Below are 23,047 nucleotides of genomic sequence, written 5' to 3'. Positions count from 1 at the left end.
TACTGAATTATATAAAAAAAATGTTGTTTTTTCTCATTCTGAAGCCTTACGAACGTTTTTGAACTAAATTGTTTTCTTGAAAAATTCGCTTAAAAAAACAACTAATTATTTTGGTAATTATACAATTTTTTCTTTTTTGGCCGTTTATTTGCAAGATGTTATTAAAAATAAGTCAAAAAAGCATCAAATTTCCTCAAAAATCGTCTTATTTTTGCCTTTACGTTTCAATAAATGGGTGAAAAAATCACTTAATTTAATCGAACTGGGTGTTATTTTAAGTTACTTACTTTAATTTAGTTCGCTTTGTAAGCGAAACTTCGGTAAATTCGGTAAATTTAATAAAATTAACATTGTTTGAAAATTTTTAAAAGAAACCGAAAAATTATGACATTAAATTAATAGGTACCTACATCATTTTTGAATTGTTCTAACGTTTGAGTATTACGCTAAAAAATACCCGAAAAAATTCAGAATAATAAAAAATATATTATTTTTTTTTTGTTTGAAGATATTAAGTAAATTTTCGAACTTAAATCTCTTTTTCTTTAAGAATTCGCATAAAAAACAATCGATAATTGTTAGGTGTTTTACGATTTTTATCTTGTCGGCCATTTATTTGCAAAATTTCGTTAAAAACTAGTCAAAAAAACATCAAATAACAACAAAAATTGTGTAATTTTTGTCTTTTAAAGTTTTTAAGCACGTTTTCTTTGAGTTAGTTTGCTTTGTAAGCATAGTTTACTTAAATTTCGTGTTTTTTTTAATTTTTTTAAATCAAATTACGGTTTTTAATTTAAGAACAAAGTTTTTTCGAATAAATTTGCAGAAAAATCACTTCAATTTAGTTAGTTGCTAGGCGAGATTGGTTGTCTTGGAGCTTTTTCTACAATTTTTAATTTTTTTTTTTTGATTTATTGACTTTTTCGGGATCAAATAATAAGAAACGACAAACTATTTGAAAAACTCTTTTATTATAATCACGTAATATAAAACATTACAATAATCAATCCTATGTACAGTGAGATCCAAATAAATTACACTTCACACTTCCTTAAAAACTACCTTTTCGGCTTAAACCTCGACATGTAAAACTCGCAATCCGTGCAGTACAAGTTGGCCGAGACCACCGCCTTCTTCCTACACAGATTACACTTGGTCTTCCCCGTGGGCACGCTATTATTGGCGTTATTGACCACAATGGGCGTGACCACCGCCTTGGGAGTGGGCGACTCCGCCCCGCCTTTCGTCCCCGGCTCAAAACTCACACTTTTCCTTAGCAACTGTCGCGGGATTGGTTGGTAGGGCGTGTACTCGGGGTGGAGCGGCGGGACGCGCTCTTGATAGACGGGGCGTGGCGACGGCGGATGTTGATACACCGGCGGCCGGACATACTGGTACTGGGGGTAGGAGGGCGGGGCGTTGTAAACTGGCGAGTTCTGCGGGATTCGTTGGTAGGGCGACTGGGCGTAGTTGTTGTAGTAGAGGGGGTCAGGGGGCGGGGCTTGCCGCGAGAGGAGGTTGTCCATTGAGTTGCGACGCACGAACGGCTCCGGGGACATCTCCTGGCGTAAAGTCCGGACTTCCTGGCGAATGGCGGCCGTTTCCGGCTTGTTCATGGCTGAGCGCAGGACGCGTTCCAGGATCGGGTTCGGGATGTAACTGTCGTCTTCCTGCTCCTCGGCTGTGGCAACTAGGATCACTTGGTCGCAGAACGAGACACTTTTCTTTTTCCCGCGTTTTTCGTCGGGAATTTCGGGCGGGATGTCAAAATCGTCGCGTTTCCGGGCTGTGACGACGCCATTTTGGCCCTCAAACACCTGGATGTTTTCGAATTTTGAGGCCAAGTCGCGGACTGACGTCCCGGGGGAACCCACACTCTCTTGTTTCTTTCTTAAGGCGGCTTGTTTGGCTTGGAGTTCCTTCAGCCAGGTGTCACCAGGTGCTAGGATCTCCTGTCGTTTGACTTGCAGCTCAGCTAGAAGGGTTGAGGGTGGGGTGGGGGGCGGAGTTGGGGGTTTCAAGTGTTCGTCCAATGCGGACAAGTCAAGTGGGGGTGGTGGTGGGGGGAATTCTTCACTAGCTTGGCGTGAGTGTATCACTGAGCCTAGTGGGCTGGGATAAGGGGGGAGGTCGAGGTTTGAAGGAGGGGCACAATCGACTTCGTCCACGCCCTCTTGATGGACGTCGGCTCGTGTCACGACCAGGTTGTGGTAGAGGGGGTAATACTCCTTATTGGTCGTCAGTTGGGAGGTGGTACGTAACGGTGGAGGGGGTGGTACTTTAGCCGCGGTCAGAATCTTACCAGCACTACCATGGAAACTCTTCCGCATCAATTTGCTGCGTTCCAGGTTGGGGTTGGTGAACTCCAGGTGACCTTCCGATAAGTACCCACACATATCGGTGGTACTACCACCGTTCAGGCCAACCCTACTGTCATCAACTGTGGTCGTGGGTTTTTCCTTCTCACAAGTGTCGGTTAAATCAGGCATACTGCGATTCTTTCGCCTGATTAGCCCCCCCATCAGAAGTTTCCGTCTGATCTTGTGTTGTTTCTTTGTCTTAACCTCCTTTTTGGGGGGTTCGGGGGCAATAGACAACTCCTTTGTGACTTTGTTGCGGTCTTCGGACCTCGAACGCTTCTCCTTGTTCTTGCGGGAGAAGATGCTACGACTCTCCCGACCTGGGGGTTTATCGTACAAAACCTCCTCCTGGTCTTCAATGCTCACAACTTTCTTCTTTTTGGGCAAAGTGGCGTAAATCTCGATATTTTTGGCCGGTTTCTCCACAATCTCCTTACTGTTCTGCCTGGAGTGTGAACTTTGACGGGAGTGTTTCCCACAGGACCCCGAACTCCCCTCCCGTGTGTGTCTGATTTCGGGAGGGACGTCCTTGTTTTGGGCCTGGTTTTGGGTCATTCGTCTGTGGAGGCTTCTAGCACGCATTATGCAAGTGTTGTGCTTCATGCGGGCCAAGGTCAGCGTTTGGGGGTTGTTGTAAGGGGCGTCCATGGCGGCTCTGGCTTTGGTGGCAGCTGCATTACACAAAGCCAAGGCAAGGACAAGGTCATGGTCATCTTCCAATTGGCGCGATTTGACCAAAAGCTCGTCGGCTTCGTCGCACAAAACGTCGCAACTTTGCGACACTTGCGCCTGCCCACCCGGGTTGTAATCCTCCGGGATTTTGGCCAAATGACCCATCTTCATCATGTGTTGGATGGTGGTCATGGTACTACTATCGTTGGAGGAGAGGGAGTACGAGTCGTACCCGACGTCGTAAACCCCACTGCTGGTACTACTCGATGATTCGTTTCGTTGGGTGGGTTCCGGTACTTTACCCACGAGGTACAAGTAGGGGTTCTCCATGGTCGTGGAGGAGGAGGAGGAGGCACTGTTGCGGTCACTTGACCAGTTTCCCGAATCACGGGTTCGAGGAACGTTCGGGTAATCACGGAACAAGCCTTCGGTACCACTCGATGAACCATTACTTAGGGTTCTGTGGATGTTACGGTGAGGTTCCGGGTAGAGATTACTCTGAATCACGGATAAGTTCTGGTACTCGTTGTAACTCCTTGGTAGGGGGGGTTTCTGGCAAGTGGTACCATCAGGGTTCGGGGTTATGGCCCGTCGGGTGGTACCAATGATTGGTTTTTCGGGACTTGGAGTCACCGAACGTCGCAAACCCAATTTTTTCGGCTTGTCGTAGAATGGTACCACTTGTTTTGGGGCGTTTTCTGTATTAACAGGAGTACCATCCGGAAGGGCGTAAAGTAGGAGAAGGGGTTGGTACCGCCCTTTGCGACACTTATCAACCACTTGGTCCCACCGTGGTCCCACTTCACGAACTGTAGCATCGTCGAAATAAATCCATACTCGCAGCTTGGTATGGAAAAAGAACGTTGAGTAGTGTTTGCCATAATAAGTCACAACTCCGACTAAAGTATGGACGGAAGTTTCAGCCCAACGACTGTCGATAACACTGTTGAAAACTTCCCCCAGTCGGAGGGTGGTACCAATGGTCGAGAACACCTCCATTATGTGCTCCAAAGTAGGCCGTTCCGAATTCCATACCAAGCCAACTGAGACGATTTCAGGCCGGTTCATTAAAGTACGGCCGATTTGGATAACAGCACCACACGCACTCTGCAAGAAGTGGGTTAGTTTGATAAAAACCCAAATTTGGGTTCAATCTTACCGGACACACCCTTATGTCGCCCATGCTCCCAGCCTTGCGTAAAAGTTGCCCAAAAGGTTCGATAATGCCTTGAGGCCTCGTCGTACGCACTTGGTACACCAAGGTAGACGTGGACACGTAATGGACCATCTATTATCAAAAATAAAATCAAATCTTAAAAACTCAACTTTGACTTGAAATATCTCGAAAACTACTCGAGATAGAAAAAAATTGAAAACACCAGCTTGTAGCAAATTTCACCGGCTTTAATTTTGGTCATGACAAGTTTTGTCGTAAAACGTACCGTTTACGAGAAATTGGCGAAACCTTAAAATTGGGTTAATTCTTACCTGGGTGTAGGAAAGCGGCTCGGAGGTGGCGCCGCACGAGTTGCATACACTTTGTTCGACTAGTGTCATTGCGAACTTTTGATGGGGGATACAATGGCGGGCATTACACATATCTTCGGCTTCACCATGGGCTATATGCATGTGGATTCTGAGGAGCATATTTTCGAAACATTCGGCTGCGTCGTCCATGAAGCCCAGCTGGAAGCGCTGTTGGTCGAAGAAGCTCTCAGCAAGAGCTCGACGCAAAGCGTCGGGAGGGAGAGCAGTCTCATTGGAGAATTGTAACTGGGAGAAGAGTTCCTGAAAAAAAAAGGGTTTGTTTTATGTAAAACGGTGCCTCAAATAAAAAGTAACCCAAATTGCGATATAGAACGCTGGTTTTATAACACTAAGTAAAACTAAATCACTGATTTATATTTTTTTCAAAAACCCAATTGTGTAACCTAGGTTTTTTATTATATACCCAGTCCAAATTATCAAAACTCTTATAAATAGGTAAGTATAACTTCTGTTTTGATTAGTAACCCGAAATACGATAGTTATTTGGTAAAGTATTTGTTTGGTTTTCTTTACATAAACAAAAACCTTGTAATAAAATCAAACCCCGATTTTTGTAAATATATAATCATTGTGATTAAAAGTCGTTATGTCTACCTACCGTTCGTTAGATAACAATCTCTCAAGGTTTATAACAATGAAACCCATTTTCTTATTGTAACCCACAACTAAATAAAAATAAACCTTAAAAAACAAACTTGAAAAAATCATTTTTCTTTAATCGAAACTAAGGAGCTTTACATCATTACGTAATATTTAACCTAGGTCTTCTGAATTATTTTTGTAATAACCATAAAAAATAAAAGAAAACCCTTAAAAACTTGGTTATTTTTTTTTAATAATTGGATATAAAAATGTAATAAAATCAAACCTTAATTAAAAGGCGAGATCTTTATACCATCTGGTAGATGACAAACTTTCAAGGTTTTTAACAATAAAATCTTAATACAAAGTTGGAAAAGTAGACTTATTCCCACTTTGACTATTTCTGCGATTCTAACAGTAAGCAAAACCTTAAGGTAAGCCTTGAATGCGCTTTAGTAACCGATCCATTCGCCACTCTTTGGTTACTGACACTAACCCATCATTCCAAACTAGTTTATCGTAATATTTGATAACCCAACCTTGGTTAATAATTTTGAACCCAATTTTCCCAAGTCGAAATTCAGGAAATACCATCCAATGAATCAACACACTTCCACGAAACCCATAGTAACACAAAATCGTGACCATCGACTCAACCAAACCCCACAAATACCATAGGTTACGAGCTTTATTCATCAACATATATCGAAAATATGGTACGTCATGGGCAATTGTGACACAACTATTGCGAAAGGTAAGTCGCCAACCAGTCGCAAAACACACCCAGAACGCTCCATTTAAATCAATCACTCCAATAAAACACAACCCAAAAATTGGGTTAATTTTACAAAATTTGGGCACTTATCAAAATTTGGGTTTTCGGGTCCATCGAGCATCCTCTAGCTCCCAGGCGCAATTAAGTGGCACATAACGGACCGCATCTTGATGAAAAAGGGCGCGCTATCGGAACAAAGAAACTCACTTTAAGCTTCTGCTTCGTCTCCTCATCCAAAACACTCGTATTGTCACTTTGGCACTTTTTTTCTATCACTTTGAGACGATTTGTGGGCTGTTGGGGTTTTTTATAGCGAAATTTGTTGATCATTTTGCACGATTTTGACGCGAGTGTTCAAGTCTTCATACCACCTTTCACTAGAGTTGGACGGAGACTGCTTGAACTTTCGATAGAGCAAGAGAGGTCGGCAAAGACGTGGGTTAAGAGCTTGCAAATAAGGCAGGTATACAGGTATACAGGTAGACGCACATTTGGGGAAAATTTTCACGAATTTTAAACAGTTTAGGGAAAGTTAACACAACTTTAAACTACCACAAAAATAAAATTTGGATATTTGAGCAAGAAACGAGCGCGGAGCCAATCAAACTGGCGAATAATTATCACGTGATACACCCCCTAATTTTAATTGGTGCAATTCTGTCGCCAAATCTGCTGTTTTAAGTTCAAAACCAATCAAATTAACGAAATAATTCTGTATTTTTGAAAATTTGTTAATTTTAATTCGTTTCTCGCTAAAACATTAGTTTGTCAATAAATCTCAAACCGCTAACAATTTATAAAAAGGCAGGAAACACGTTGCTGGGGCAACAACCAATCACACTAACGTGTGATAATCACGTGACATGTGTCTTGATTTTTATTGGCGCATTTCTGTCGGCAAATTTCGTGTCGCAAGTTTAGAACCAATCAAGTGAACGAGTGACGATCACGTGATTCAACCAATCGTCTCAACGAATTTTGATCACGTGATTCTGTTTCTCGTAGTTCTGAATGTTAAAAGGTTAGGAACTTGAATAATTCCTAAACTTTTTGAGTTTTGGAAGAGAGACGAGCGTAAAACCAATCAAATCGCCAAATGACGATCACGTGACTAAATAATTCGTTCTCAGCCAATAAATTTAGCGAATGGTGATCACGTGCTTCCGACCACCAATCACATTATCGAGTGACAATCACGTGACATTTTTTATTGGCGCAATTCTGTCGGTAAATCTCTTGTTTTAACTTTAAAACCAATCAAATAACGATTTGATTACGTGATTTTATTCATTGTAGTTCTAAATGTTAGAGTTTAGAAACATAAAAAATTTTTAGCCAACAACCAATCAAACAGCCGAATGATGACCACGTGACCAAATGATTGGTTTTCAACCAATAAATTTTACGAGCGGCAATCACGTGGTTCCGTTCTCGATTTTTATTTGTCAAATATTGTTATTGTAAAATGAGAAAAAAACTCATCGATATAATAATTAGTTTCACAAACAAAGAATAATAAATAAATATTTATTTGTTGTTTATAACACTTTTAAACTTCTGTTACTATTTTTGGTGACGCCATTTTGTCGGCCATCATGTCGGAAGTGTGACAGTGCCAAAGATCGACCCAAATAAAGAAATATTTATTCAAAATAAATTGCTAAACAATTCCAAGGCCTGCTAGTTCAACACTAGACAATAAAGAGTCGAATCAAGATGGCTGTATTGTTTATAGAAAAGTGTTTTTCCATCCCAATAGCTAGAAAATCGTTGAAATATTTTCATAATTACTATTACATCAATGATAAATTCCATGTCCAGCTTCTGTCACACCTCAGAATTTTTTATGTAATAGCACACACCGTAATTTTATATTCTGGACCTTTAAATGAATCGCCCAGCTCGAATCTTGTCTATGTTGAGTTAACAAAGTTGGGAACAAATGATTTGGTCGATTATATCACTGGTGATTTGTATTCCTCCTCAAGCCGTGGAATCGACCAATGAGGATCGAGGTCAACCGGTCACAGTCGGCTTTGAAAACCAAGTAATGGAGGGAAAGTACTTACTTTTAAGGCGCAGAAGATGCAAGAATCCGCCATGCAAGCGTGCCCGGAAAGGTCCCGGAAACTGCGCCGGAAAATGTCCAAATGCCAGAGGACCTGGAAAAATCCGGGGTGTTATTAAGTACATGGTACGTGCCCATGGGTGGCCCAAGGCGGCGATGGAGACGCTTTGTGGAGCCAATGGTACAGTTACACAAATGGTACCCCATTACTCTGATTTTGAAAAATTATATATTTTTCATTACTTTTTGCAGAAAAACAAAATTAATTATAAAAGTTCGAGAAATCAAATTTTAATTAAATTATTAACTCAAACAATTGGACAATTAATTAGAATCATAATTAACCTAACCTAATTAACTGAACTTAATTAAATTAAGCCATCAATTCGAATTATATTTTATTTATTTTATTTTTTCCAAATTTTACAAATTTCACGTTAAAACTACACATTTTTTCTGTATATTCTCTCAATATGACGTTACAATTAATTAACGCAAAAGTAATTTTTATTAATTAAATTACGAAGACATGTTTAGTCATGAAATTTCCTATTAAATTAAATTAATTGTAATTGTTGCGTATCAAAAAATTTTCTATTACTAAAATATATGTTTATTTATAACCAATTATTCTATCGCTGATGAAATTAATTAAATAATTAAATAAAATTAATTGCAATTAATATACTTTTTTAATATATCTAAAAAAGTTTCTAATTAATTTTATTTTTATTAAGCCATCCTGTTACATCAAAAGAATGAATAATTATTTTTTCTTAAATTAAATTAAATTAAATAGGTACAACTGAGTCCAAAAATTATTAACATTTTCACTTTTAATTTAATTTTGTCTGATTTTTGCAAAAAAACAGCCGAAAAACTGGTTAAGTCCATAATAATTTAATTAAATAAAACTAATTAAACCTAATTAAATAAATCAATGACACAAAAATAGTAAATGAAGAAACTTAATTTGGTAAAATTAATTGTGATTAATAAATTTAAAGTGTTGGCAATATTTTTCTTTTAATAATTAATTAAAGAAATGAAATTAATTATTTCAATAAATCTTAGCTTTAATAATTATTTAATTAATTAATAATTTGAATCATTTATAAAAAAATAATTACAAAATGATCCCAATTAACACATTTTTGATTTCTTCTATCAATTGGGTCTTAAAACGACACAAAAATTAAGTAATTACGTAAAATTAATTCAACTTAAGTTCTGATTTTTGGTAAAATCGCCCTCCAAATAATAAAATAACTCAGTTTAAGTCACTTTTTGATCAAAATTAACACTTTTGTAAAACAATAAAAAAATACTGAATTAATTAAATATTCGCATGTAATTAAATTTAGCAACTGTGATGACACTGAAACCAATCAGAGCGTCAAAATCGGGCAAAATTTTTGACCAACAATCAATACACCTTATCTCCATACAAATAAAAATGTGATAAACTTGCCCAAAACAACGAATAAACAACCGATTTTGTACCTTAGCGACCTGGAACAGCGCCCTCGGCTTGTGGCTCTTCCCCTTGGTCATCCCGCACTACTTTTTCACTAAATTTTTACTCAATTTCCCGACATTTGGGCAAAAATCGCGCACAAAACTGGCAAAGAAGCGCCCGAGACGTGGTACCTGTACAGGTGTAGCAAGCGTGGCGGAGAGACGGGAAGTCGGATCAAGGCGGCCATTATACCAACAATGGGCGAGGGGAACCCACGAGAAGAGCCAAATCCGGCAAATAATGGGTTTTTTACAGCAAACGCAGTGGGAAAAAAAGTTTGCCACAGGGAGCTACTCGAGGGCCAATCTTGTCGCATAAATAATTTGCATGGTGGTACTGCACACGTTTTGGTGGTGGTACCATCCAACAGGTGCCAAAGCAGTCAGATGGTACGCGCCGGCCGCCATCTTGTTGATGGTCAAGAGAAAAATCTTGGAACCGGTCGGTACCGCCTAAGGCGACTTGATAGTAGTAGTACTATAAGGTTGTGGCGCGTGGCGGCCATCTTTCCCGCGCTTTTGTCTCGGGGAAAAGGCTTAAGGCAGGGTTGTGGTCGCACGAAAGGGATAGGAAGTGGTTTGAAGTACTTGGCAATAATATAACGTAATTACAGGAAAATTCTAATTTTTTTTTTTTAACAAAAATATTCAGAATTAAAGAAGGGAAAATAAATGTAGGTTAGATTTTTTTGTTGGTAACACCGATTTTTTGCTTTGTAAGAGTGGTACCAACTGAATCAAAATTGAAAAACCAAAAAAAAACAACAAAAATTAAGATAATTTTTTGGAATATTTTTAATTTAATTTAATGACAAAAAAACTAAACGCTGTTTCAGACAGTGGTATTCTACCAACCAAATAAAGCTACATAATATCTAAGGCTTCGAAAATTACAAATTTAAAAAAAGTTTGGGATACAAAGAAAAACAAAAAAATTTAGGTAACTCTAATTTATGTTTGACCAGTGTAAGTAAATCTAGTGACAAATTATTAAAATGTCCCACATGACTTCTATTTAAAGTAATTAAATTTCCCTAAAAAAAATTCGTTTTTAGGATTTTTTAGTGTCTGATATATGTACCAACTGTTTAAATTTTAAAAATAAAATTACTATTCAATGTTAGTGACAAAATTAATAAATTTCTGGATTAAATTTTTCTAAATCAGTTTCCTGAGGCCATAAACTCTTCAGCACGTGCGAGGAGCTCTTTGTGCCTCCAAAACCGGTTCTGCAGAGCTCTTCAGAAGCTTCAATATTTTTTCGAAAGAAGTTAGCATTGAGTCAAGAATTTCCTAATTGCCTCCTCATTGAATGAAAACACATCTGGTATTATTAACAAATTCAGATCAGAAGTGAAAGTCTAATTGCCATTTAAAGACCTTGCGAATGGATTGTTATCGATCAATTGTTATCCAACAATAGAACGAACAGCGACAATTTTAATTGCAAAACTCGGATAAAAATTATTCATATGTGAGGACGACAAACGTGGCCTTTGGCCGGAGTCAAGACTTGACCTTAGAAGAAGGAAAGGTCACGCTTTCTATTACATTATTGTATTGAAATTGTTGAGTGTATAATGTGTTGCCTACATCAATCCAACAACAAAATTACGATTTATTTGAAAGTCAAGCAAACGCACTTAAAATTCCATTTGAAATCACCTCTAATTGCAAGTAATTACAAGTAATTACTAGTTTTTGTCTCATCTTTTTACCAAGGAATGCGGATAGGATTAGTTCAAGGAGGGCGAGAAGATGCGACTTGAAGGTTTTTCGATTACGACACAAGAATTTTGACTTTGTTGTTTATTAAGTATCGTGGGAATTACAATAACTCGCATAAATCTCCAATAATTTGAATTGATTAAATTAAATGTCTCGAGTAGGTTAGCAGGCTACGTGAGAAATGGTTTTTTTGTTGTTGCAAAGTTCAACGAACTGGGGATATTTGTCGTTTTGTCAAAATCGGTTGGTTCACAACCGCCTACTGGGCGATTTGATTTGGTAAAGGATGGGCTAATTTCGCGTAGGTGGCGTGGAGCTACTGGTATGGCCACGCGGATCGCCAGATTTGGGCCCAAGTGAAAAGTATTAGTATTTTTATGTCTTAGTTGTTTTTTGATCAATAACTCGAAAGGTATTAGTCGCAAAAAAATTCAATTTGCGCATTCGAAAACCTTGGAAAATTTTTGGTGAACGAAGAAATTTTTTTCTTCATATAGACACAATTTTTTTTATAAATTGTAAAAATGAACATAAAATCAAACTATGAACGTATTCAATGGCACATAGTGTGTGGGCTTTCAAAATACAGGAAACTTTGGTTTTGTATTATTTTTGCCACCAAAATCCCCTGATTTGAGTTCATGTGAAAACTTTTGGTTTGTCCTTTTTTAACAATCTGGTAGTCAAATCTAGCTAATTTGGCTCTCCTGGTCTTGAATATAAGCTTGGTCGTACGATTTGAGTTAGAGGTTAGCCCACAGCCTACTAAAACAATTTTTTAATTTTAATTTTTGAGTTTTTGAGTGACAATATCTCAAAAACTATTTGTTGTAGAAAATTTTGACTTAGATATTCGTAATGCTCAAAAAATTCTTTATAACATAAATTTTAAATTAGATTTTTTTTTATATGTGTACTTTGTCCAAAAAAATCACCAAATAGTAAAAAAATGAAGCAAACCGTCAAAATAGTACACCAAATAACGGTATTTAACATAACATTTATAGAACAACACAAAAAAAATATTTTTTTATTTTGCCACCAAATGTCCCGATTTGAGTCCATGTGAAAAATCTTGGTTTGGCTTTTTGAGACAATTTAAGAGTCAAATCTAGCTAATTCGGCTCTCCTGATTACGAATAAGACCACCGTTTGACAATTGCGCCCTTTGTTTGATCTCTAAACGTATAATTTTGTTTTTCTTTAATTGGTGGCGCGATCAAGCAACCCATGACTCAAGGATCAAAAGTCATTGTTACAGGTGTGTCACGGGTCAGTGCATCCGGAAGTCGTAATTAGACCCATCGGCGACTTCCGGTTTGCCATCGAAGGGTTGTTTTTTGATGGTTAAAAGTGGTTTTATCTAAAATCTGCTAATAAGTAGTTGTATCTTAATCAAATCTAATGAAATGATTCATGGTTCCGTTTTCCCAAGACACAATACCAGCCAAAAATACGAAATGACCCGTTTCCGGTTTATTGTCTTTGGAAAGAACCTTGAGAGAGTGATTTTTTAAGTTTGGCAGTGAGCTGATTAGTCTGAGTTTGAATTTGGCGCCAGAAAAAGGCCGCAGTTGGCTTTTAAACGGGTTGTACACACGTCCAATTTGAATATAATGTGAATTAATCTCGTGTTATTTAAGTATAAAATTAGAAGACGGTGTGGGAAAGTGCGCTAGTGCGTATCTACCCTACCTTTTCATGTGAACCTTTCTTGGGAAAACTGCTCCAACTTCCCTCCGATTGACACTATCTGGTTACGTTTTATGGATAATATTTTATCTCAGTGTGTTATTACACTCATTGCTCAAGGATTCTTTCCAATGGGATTCGAGAGGAAGCAATTAATTGTGAAAAAACCTAGCACGAGCTAAAAAAACAACCATTGAAAAAGGCATCCTGCAACCGCAGGAAGGTGAGATTGCGGTCATCGATTTATCGTTTCGTTGATTCTCTCTATTTTTAACTTTAATCAACTAAGCGAAGACGAGGAAACAATAATTTCGTCTTTTCAAAAATATATATTTTTTAAATTTTGTTAATTTTGACACAAAATATAATCTTTTTTATTAAGAATTTTTCAAGGATTGGGAATATGTAAACCAAAGTTTTCTACAATAAATAGTTTTGGAGATATTGGCTAAAAATTGAATTTGAACATTGGTTTAGTAGGCTGTGGGCCAAGCAAAGGCACCAATCGCCAATCCAAGTTCATATTCGAAATCAGAAGAGTCGAAATTGCCAGATTTGACCCCCATATTGATAAAACAGACAAACCAAAACTTTTCATATGGACTCAGATCGGGTGGTTTTGGTGGCCAAACGAACACCAAGCGGCTATTTTTCCTCAATTTTTTAAGAAATTTCGTGAATACCTTCAAGTGGGGTCAAACTTTTGATCCTACGATCATTTTTTCGAAATTAAATTTTTTTTTGAAAAATATTTTTTTACTAAAATTGTCAAATAGACTCAGATCCGGACGTTTTGGTGGCGAAAATAATACAAAACTACTATTTTTTGTAGTTTTTAAAGTAGACCAATAATTTTGGAGATATTGGCTAAAAATCGAATTTGAACATTGGTTTAGTAGGCTGTGGGCCAAGCGAAAACACCAATCGCCAATCCAAGTTTATATTCGAAATCAGAAAGATCGAAATAGCCAGATTTGACCCCCATATTGATAAAACTGACAAACCAAAACTTTTCATATGGATTCAGATCGGGTGATTTTGGTGGCCAAACGATCACCAAGCGGCTATTTTTCCTCAATTTTTTAAGAAATTTTGTGAATACCTTCAAGTGGGGTCAAACTTTTGATCCTACGATCATTTTTTCGAAATTAAATTTTTTTTTTTGAAAAATATTTTTTTACTAAAATTGTCAAATAGACTCAGATCCGGTCGTTTTGGTAGCGTAAATAATACAAAACTACTATTTTTTGTAGTTTTTAAAGTAGACCAATAATTTTGGAGATATTGGCTAAAAATCGAATTTGAACATTGGTTTAGTAGGCTGTGGGCCAAGCGAAAGCACTAATCGCCAATCCAAGTTTATATTCGAAATCAGAAGAGCCAAAATAGCCAGATTTGACCTCCATATTGATAAAACTAACAAACCAAAACTTTTCACATGGACTCAGATCGGGTGTTTTTGGTGGCGAAAAGAACACCAAGCGGCTATTTTTCCTCAATTTTATAGTAGATTTTGTGTATACCTTCAAGTGGGGACAAACTTTTGATCCTATGATAATTTTTTCGAAATTCAATTTTTTTTTGAAAAATATATTTTTTCTAATCCAAAGTCAGTTTTAACCAATTTTAGAATTTTCCAAGGATTACGATTTTCTAAGTTAAGTGTTTTTACAATAAATAGTTTCTAAGGTATTGGCAAAAAAGTCATCAAGAACTCAAAAATCAAAATCAAAAAATTGTTTTAGTAGGCTGAGGACTGAGCTTAAGCTCAAATCGCGCGAAAAAGGTTATATTTAACATCAGGAGGGCCAACGTAGCAAGATTTGACACCCACATTGCAAAAAAATAGCGAACTAAAATTGTCAAGAAGACTCAAATCCGGACGGTTTGGTGGCGAAAATAATACAGAACTTCTATTTTTTTTTGTAATTTTTATAGTAGACCAATAGTTTTGGAGATATTGGCTAAAAATCGAATTTGAACATTGGTTTAGTAGGCTGTGGGCCAAGCGAAGGCACCAATCGCCAATCCAAGTTCATATTCGAAATCAGAAGAGCCAAGATTGTCAGATTTGACCCCCATATTGATAAAACTGACAAACTAAAATTTTTCACATGGACTCAGGTCGGGTGGTTTTGGTGGCCAAAAGAACACCAAGCGGCTATTTTTCCTAAATTTTATAGTAGATTTTGTGAATACCTTCAAGTGGGGACAAACTTTTGATCCTATGATCATTTTTCCGAAATTCAATTTTTTTTGAAAAATATATTTTTTCTAATCCAAAGTCAGTTTTAACCAATTTTAGAATTTTCCAAGGATTACGATTTTCTAAGTTAAGTGTTTTTACAATAAATAGTTTCTGAGGTATTGGCAAAAAGTCATCAAGAACTCAAAAATCAACATCAAAAAATTGTTTTAGTAGGCTGTGGACTGACTTTAAGTTCAAATCGCACGAACAAGGTTATATTTAACATCAGGAGTGCCAACATAGTAAGATTTGACACCCACATTGCTAAAAAATAGCGAACTAAAATTGTCAAGTGGACTCAGATCTGGACGTTTTGGTGGCGAAAATAATACAGAACTACATTTTTTTGTAAATTTTAAAGTAGATTTCTGGAGATTTCATATTTTTAAGCAATTTTTTCCTATCACAAACAATTTGTGTATTTTTTTTGGTACCAATACTTTAGAGGATTAATGCCTAACAGTAATACCGACATCAATCACCGGTTTAAATCCCCCCAAACGCACTCGTGTCGTAACCAACTCGTAACATTAAAATTCCTCTGTGTTTACACGACACAAAAAAATTTTGTTGGGTCTTCAATGCCAGAAAAAGACAGATAATTCAACTTTACGTGTGAAAAAGCGAGACAGAAATACGCACACACCTGTGTTACAACTTTTCTGAATAAATTCAATAATAAAAATAAAATTTCTTCTTACCTGAACTGCACTATTTAGGAAACAATTATTCTGTCCTGGTCCATTTAGCAGCCCCTTGGTGCTCGTAAACGTCATCGAGTCTCTTGAAGGGGTGGCTATGGATATGGGCATGGGATGTAGCGAAACAATTGGCGTTGCCATGGCGCCGTCTTCTCTACATGCTGTCCTGCAAACGACAAATGCCCATTTAGACCATTTCCGGTACCATTTGTTCCCAAGAGACTGACTTTTGTGGTCAAATCCACTACCACAAAATTGTTTAGTGGAGAAATGAAGCGTTTGCATGACCAATTCGACAATAAATTCTTCAATTTATGGTTGTTTATATTTAGTTACTAGATTTTGACAATTATTTTGATTGAAAATTCCAGGAGTTGCTTGCGTAAAACTGACGCGTCGAAAATAAACCGTAAATATTTACCCATCAAGCGTTTGCTAAAAATCAAGGAGGCTGTGCATAGGTATATAACCTATGGATATTAGAATAATTTTATATGTACCACTAAATTTCACATACAAAATAATAAAGTAAAGAACAGCAAAAAAAATTACAATAAAAATAGCTGAATTAAAAAAAAAGAAAAGAAGAAAAAGTTAGAAATAAACACACAAAAAGTAAAAAAAAATTGGAAAAGTGAATAATGAAAAAAATGACTGAGAAAAAGGGAACAGGACAAATAACAGAAAAAAATGAGAATATAGACAAAAAATTTAAAAATACAAAGAGAAAAAATTTGAAAGTTATTATGAGTGAAATTAAACAGAAAAATAGAAAAATAAACAAAGTACAAAAAGAAAACACAGAGTAAAAACCAAAACATTAACAAAACATTGAAATAAAAATAGCAAAATTAAAAAAAACAAGAAATAAAATGTAAACACAAAGAAAGTCAAAACGTTGATGGAAAAGTGAATAATTAGAAAATGACAGAAAAAAAAACAGGACAAATAACAGGAAAAAATGAAAACATGGATAAAGAAAAAAAAATAACAACAGACGAAAGCACGAAAAGTTTTCTTTTCGTGCTTTCGTCTGTTGTTATTTTATTTTATTTATTTTTCACAAAGTTTTTTAGCCAATTATATCCAAACGGTTGCAGTTGTTTGAAAGAAGCGTTGAAACATCGTAATTTCACTTAATTTGGCAAAAATCAGCCAATATTTAAAATAATCAAGCACCCGTGCTTTGCCAACGTTGTAATTGGTCTGTTTTACGATGGGGAGTTCATTCGCCCATCAATAACCAATCACAAACACGTTGCAATTTTTTGTGCAATAGATAAACAGGTAGGAGGTACGATTACATTTTTATTGGCCAAAGTACGCATTCGTCAAACAAATGAGACAGTAAATCATGGCCAACCCTTCCCACAGAACGAGTTTTCGTCTTCGGTGCGAAATGGACGATAATTCCACAAATAATAACAATGTTTTTGGCAGTAGCAGCAATTTTTAAACAATTATTTTATCTTACTGTAACTGTTGTCGGTATTGTTACCAACCTTGAAAAGATAAATTATAACATTTTTGTTATCATTTCGGTCAAACCTCACCTTGCAGTTTCACCAACAATAGGGGCTTAAAATACCACAATATCGAGCCAGAAATATAAGTTGGGTCACGTTTCTATGCAGGTGCAGGGCCAACACCTGTTTTGTTACCTGTTGATGAAAAAAAAAAAAACCCTCAACTCTCAAGCCTTGTTAGAAAAGTGAGTAAAATCGAGTCCAAGTCGTCTGGAAGCAATGTCTGGCCTCGATTTCCGTCAAACTAGCGGCAATAAATAACGGTTGACTTCGTTAATTAGTGTTTTAAAGGGAAAATCATTTTAATTTCAATTTTATTCATACAGAGGGTAACTGTTTATGTTTTGCCAATCCCAAAAACTAACCGGTTTTCGGCTCCACCCAGTATAGAAACTTGCTGAAAGCGTCGTGAGGTAAACAAACTTTTAACAGTTTTTTGAGTTGACCTTCGAGGCGCGCCACAATTGCCAACTCTAAAGGTATAGCACTTAAATCATTGCTCAAATCGTCAAACTAATGGCATTTTTGGAATCAGGAGGTCCAAAATAGTCAGATTTGACTACCATATTGTCACAAAAAAAACACCAAGGCGTTTCAAGTGGACGCAAATCGGGTGATTTTGGTGGCCAGTGTTGGCAAAACCACTGTTTTTAACCCCGAAACTGCATTGTCTTAATAATATGAAACCATAGCTTTGATAATTTGATATTAAGCGCAGTTTTTTTCAAACACATTAAATATTTTTCGATCGTATGCCATAAATGCAAAAAATGACCAGGCGTATTCAGAATTTTTTGCGGATTTCGAAACTGTAATTAAATTTTTTCTACGACGTGTACTTGCCAAAATATTGGGCAAAAATGGTCACGTGACCCAAAAATCAAATTTCGAAATTTTGTAATCGAGCTCAAATCGTCAAATTGACATCGGAATTGCACTCAAAATGGTTAAAATAGCTAGATTTGACCTCCATATTGTCAGGAAAAGGCCAACCAAGACTTTTCACATGGACTCAAATCGGGCGATTTTAGTGGCAAATCGGACAAAACCCGTGTTTTCTGCTCCAAATTGTTCAGAAATGACTAACATTGCATAAAAAATCAAAGTATGAGTAACGACTTTATCTTTACGTTGCGTTTTGTTAGCTGATGTGTGAAGGAAGTCAACAACTACTTGACCAAAGAAATTTTTTCTTAGTCAAGCATAAAATAGGAAGTCTGATGGTTAAAACACTACAATTTCGCCATTTCCTGCCGGAACTAATTAACTAATAAATTGTTTTACTCCAAGATTCACTTGATTTAGCTCGAAAATTGAAAAACAAAATATCAATGGCGACGTGATGAATAATTCAAACCCACAACAAAACTCGCTTTGAATATGAAATTTTTCAATTTTCTAGTTTAAAACTCGATCACCAGACCGTGAAAGAGTTACATAACGATTTTTTCTCCGGAAACGTATGAATGATGCTGTGAAAATTCGAACAGTTTCACTTCTCAATACAATAATAGTGTTTACAAAATATAAATTAAAATCTCGTTACGTATTATGGAATGTGGCCACGCCTAAGAACGTCCAAAGCACGATTTTTACATAGTAAGTAGCAGATTACAAGATAAGAATGAAAATACGCCAAAGCTTGACCAGAAATCGGGTTTTTGCCACCAAATCGACCAGATTTGAGTCCAAGTGAAAAGTCATGGTGTGACAATTTGGGGCTTAAACCAAGCTATTTTGGCCCTTCTGACTACGAATATGAGCTCGCTTTCGCCCATGGCCTACTATTTTTGAGTTTTCGTGTCAATATCTCGGAAAATATTAATTTTGAAAAAACAACGATTGCATATTTGGAATCCCCGGAAAATTTTACGTTGGCAAAGCCTTCTATGATTTTAAAATGAATAATATTAAATGTAAAAAGCGCCGTTGTGTAAATATTTGACGGTTTAATTTTACAGGAAAACAAATGAAAGTGCACACAGGATAAATACTTCCTATTTGTTTAGTGATAATTTTATCTCTCAATTGTGACTTTACCTGAAAATAAACACTTGTGTTAATTATTTTTATCAAAAAAAAGTCAAAAATCTTCCTCAAATTGCGTCAAATTCGGCGTAATGTGCAAGTTGACTTTACCTAGATTACTAACTTTATTACATTTACTTTTACTTTAAACAAATTAATTAGCACAATTTTTGGTGTCAATAAACAGCAAAATTTGAAAACCAGGGAAATTCAAGAGGTGTCAGATCGGGGCAAAATGGGGGGAAAAATTCAAAAACATGTCTTTTTCGTGGTTTAAATTAAAAAGTAAAGTAGTTGTGCTCCTACCATTGACTTAAGGCTCAAAAATATCCAAAGTAATCCAAAAATCAAGCACTAAACACGCATTTCTTAAACAAAATTGTCAAATATCGCATTATTGTCACGCACACGTATACACACACTGTTGGAAACACGGTTAACCTCCGTCTTACGAACTCGGCGTCTTTCGAAGCGGCTTCAGCTCTCCCTCCCTCAAGTTTTGACCGTGATTATTCCAACGTTGAACCGTGGGCATTTATTTTACCTGGTGATGGCCACAAGCGTGGCTAGAGTATAGTTTTCCCGCCCTTGAAAACCCCACGAACAAAAAAAAATTGAAAAAGTAATTTTTTTGACTCGATTAAAAAAATATAGTATCTATTTAATTGCATATGTTTTTTCAATGGCGTGGAAAATGACATTTTTGTGGTTAAATTTGAATTCCTTGGATCATTTTACGTTAGAAAAGATTTGGTTGAGATTTTTTTATTTGCTTATTTCGAATTTAGAGAGTGTCAAAAATGCTGAGACGCTGAGATAAATTTATTCCTAACAGTACAAAAGTACGCAAAAAGTGGTACTTTAACGCTGTAATGAGACTTTCAGATCATTTCACACAAAAATTGTTTTGTTCGAAGATTACAAAAAGGAAAATAATTTTTCGAAATTTTGAAAAATTTGGTTTTGGCCGCTGTGAAACTTTAAACTTCTATACGCAATTCTTGTGTTATTCTACAATAGAGAATATTTTTATCAAATCTTTACGATCTCAATTTTTGCCAAAATGCTAAAACTTTGGAAACCCTGAATCAAAAAATTTAAATATTTTCAAAACCATCAGTCGTAACTAAATAATTTTTGCAAATTCGGGTTCTTTGATTAATTTTACATAAAAAACAAAAATATTTTTACATTTATTGTTTTACACATTTCTTTTAACTTTTCTTGTAACGTTTTAAAAAATTGCCTATAACTTTAGAACTATTAGTCGTAGAAAAAAAAACAAAAACAGATTTGAAATCATAAGCCAATTTCCAATACGAAAAACTTGCGTTCAAGCCCAGAAATAATTTGTAAATTTTTTAAAAGCTGTGACGTGTTTCCAAACTTTGGAAACCCTGAACCAAAAAAAAAAAAATATTTTTAGAGCTACTAGTCGCAGCTAAGTAATTCTTACAGATGTAGATTCTTTGGTTAATTTTACATTAGAAAAAATAAAAAAATGCAATCTTTTTTGTCGTACTATGGTTTTACACAATTTTTCAAAATTTTTTCGTAACGCTTCAAAAAATCGTCCATAATTATGAAACTATTGGTCGTAGAGAAAAAACAAGAACAGATTTGGAATCCTGGGCCAATTTCCCACACGAAAACTTGGCTTTCTTGGTCAAAAAATAATTTCCAAAAATGCGAAAAGCTAAAGTGTGAGAATCCCACATTTCCGTGAAAATTCTCAACTCCACTTTAACTCTCACGACCATGTGTTGAATAAAATTCGTAAACAAACACCAGAAACCCACTCAGGGTTAAAAGCCGGGCCGTAATAAAGCCATTAGCATATGTGTATATCTCCAAACACCCACAAAGTCGATAATAAAGCCGTTTCCAACAACTGTGAAAGATTTTTTTCAAGCTCTTGACTGACTTGACTTGAGATTAGGTAAAGTCGTTCGAAGTAGTGAAATTTCAACATTATTTACTTATTACAACAAAGCCAAACAACGCTTTTGAGTGTGTTGTGTTAATTCTGCTCCTAATTAACCACACAAAGAATTTTCTTGAACCACGACCGTCTGGTCATTAGACACGTGTTAATCAGGCAGTAAAAAACAAAGATTTGGTCCAGATATTGGCTTCTATAGCCGAGAACAAAACAAAAGGAAAAAGAACCGAGTTGTGTAAGTTTCCTTTGTCTGTAGCACACGACCAACCGGTTTGTGATGCTTGAAAGTGGAGGAGCGAAATCGAGAAAGACTGTCACGTAATGACGCTGAGCCAAACATATAAAAATCGAATTTACATAAGGAGGTAATGCCTTTGTTTGGCATCAAGGGGGCGCGGAAAGGGGACAGTTATTCATGTTGTGGGCGGTTTTTGTCGCCTCAAATAGCACAGTTCTGAAGGCTAATGACCAAAAATAACCAATTTTGGTCCGGAAACTCATCAAAAATCCATTTTTTAAACGAATTAAACGTGTGGCGGGTAGGCAACCAACAACACACTTGGTATTTTTTTCCGAATTAACTAATCGATCAAAACGCGTTTTGTGTTTAAGGGTTTAAGGAAACAACAAATAATTAGAAAAATACGAAATTTATTAAAATACTGAACAATATGCCACAAAATAAGTTACTTAATAACAAATTAAAAATGAGTTAGTTCCGGCAAAACTTTTCGTGCAGCGTCGAATACAACTTCCTGGCCTTAACGGGCCCCAAACCGGGACACTCCGACAGTTGGAATTCGGTGGCTTTGATAACCCCCTCAAGAGTCTTAAACCTGGCAATTAGATTCATAGCGTCTGTCTTATTGATCGGTTTTATGGACGTTAACACTTGAAGTAACTGCAATTTTCCGTGATTTAGCAATGTTTCGTTAAATTTGGGTCAAAATACCCGAATGTAGGGCGAGGATTCGCCCTTTTCCATGATATTATCCGCCGGTTTATTTTCGTAAATTTTGTACGTTTCGATGATTTTCCCCGCCTCTTCGGCACTCCAGGCGAGAATTAGCGTCAAGTCGGCCAGAATACACACCCGGGTTAGGTTTTTCAACAGGTGGTGGGGGTCACTCACATCAACCAATAATTCTAAATTATTTTTGAAAAAAAAAAAAAAAATTAATAGTCACCTGGACTAGCAAAATCCTCAGTTCGTACGTCTTGCCTAGCTTTTTTAGCCTCTCGTGGATGTAGTCCGGGTTGAGATTGTGGTACCTGAGGGACAGGAAAAGGGCACAAGTGGTGCGCCCCATTTGGTAGTCAGGGACTATGTCATCGTACTCCCAAGGGACGTTGCAGATTGATTTGAGCAATGGGTTGCCCCTTTGCTTGGGACTGACCAGGACTGAGTGCGTTCGGGCCGCGGATTTGGACGTTTGCGGGGTTTCCCCCTCAGAGTTGTCCCCTACAAAGCAAAAAGTTAGCCATTTGTGGGGGGCACGGTTGTGAGGGGCACGTTTCGTGTTATCGTCAGGTGCAAACTCAGTCGCTAACTCTTCTGCGATTTCGGCCAAAGACTCGTCTAACATTTTGGCAAAAGTGAGGTTAAATTGACAGGTGTCAATTGTCATATTTTTGATTAGTTTTGCCAACCATACGCAC

General features: G+C 36.6%; 2 protein-coding genes across 4 annotated transcripts; both read right to left on the bottom strand.

Annotated features, from left to right (window-relative positions):
• Positions 1–952: 952 nt before the first annotated feature.
• ec (echinus) lies at positions 953–19,912 on the bottom strand. Of its 3 annotated transcripts, XM_965201.5 has the most exons (6): positions 19,753–19,912; positions 15,893–16,058; positions 8,007–8,099; positions 4,521–4,820; positions 4,192–4,320; positions 953–4,139 (listed from the first exon to the last, which is right to left on the bottom strand). In XM_965201.5, the coding sequence occupies exons 2-6, from the start codon at positions 16,031–16,033 to the stop codon at positions 1,059–1,061; spliced, it is 3,744 nt and encodes a 1,247-aa protein (XP_970294.2). In that variant the 5' UTR covers positions 16,034–16,058; positions 19,753–19,912; the 3' UTR covers positions 953–1,058. The 3 variants fall into 3 exon arrangements, with proteins under 3 accessions (XP_970294.2, XP_008198774.1, XP_008198775.1); XM_008200552.3 differs by lacking the exons at positions 15,893–16,058; positions 19,753–19,912 and adding an exon at positions 9,509–9,953; XM_008200553.3 differs by lacking the exons at positions 8,007–8,099; positions 15,893–16,058; positions 19,753–19,912 and adding an exon at positions 6,145–6,508.
• Positions 19,913–22,021: 2,109 nt separating this feature from the next.
• Ercc1 lies at positions 22,022–23,035 on the bottom strand. The gene is made up of 4 exons (XM_064358071.1): positions 22,902–23,035; positions 22,577–22,850; positions 22,341–22,527; positions 22,022–22,289 (listed from the first exon to the last, which is right to left on the bottom strand). The coding sequence occupies exons 1-4, from the start codon at positions 23,014–23,016 to the stop codon at positions 22,101–22,103; spliced, it is 765 nt and encodes a 254-aa protein (XP_064214141.1). The 5' UTR covers positions 23,017–23,035; the 3' UTR covers positions 22,022–22,100.
• Positions 23,036–23,047: the final 12 nt, after the last annotated feature.

This window comes from Tribolium castaneum, chromosome 7 (genome assembly GCF_031307605.1).
Source record: "Tribolium castaneum strain GA2 chromosome 7, icTriCast1.1, whole genome shotgun sequence".
Classification (NCBI taxonomy): Eukaryota; Metazoa; Arthropoda; class Insecta; order Coleoptera; family Tenebrionidae; genus Tribolium; species Tribolium castaneum.
Note: the sequence above shows the minus strand (reverse complement) of the source record. Positions and strands in the feature narration are given on the sequence as shown.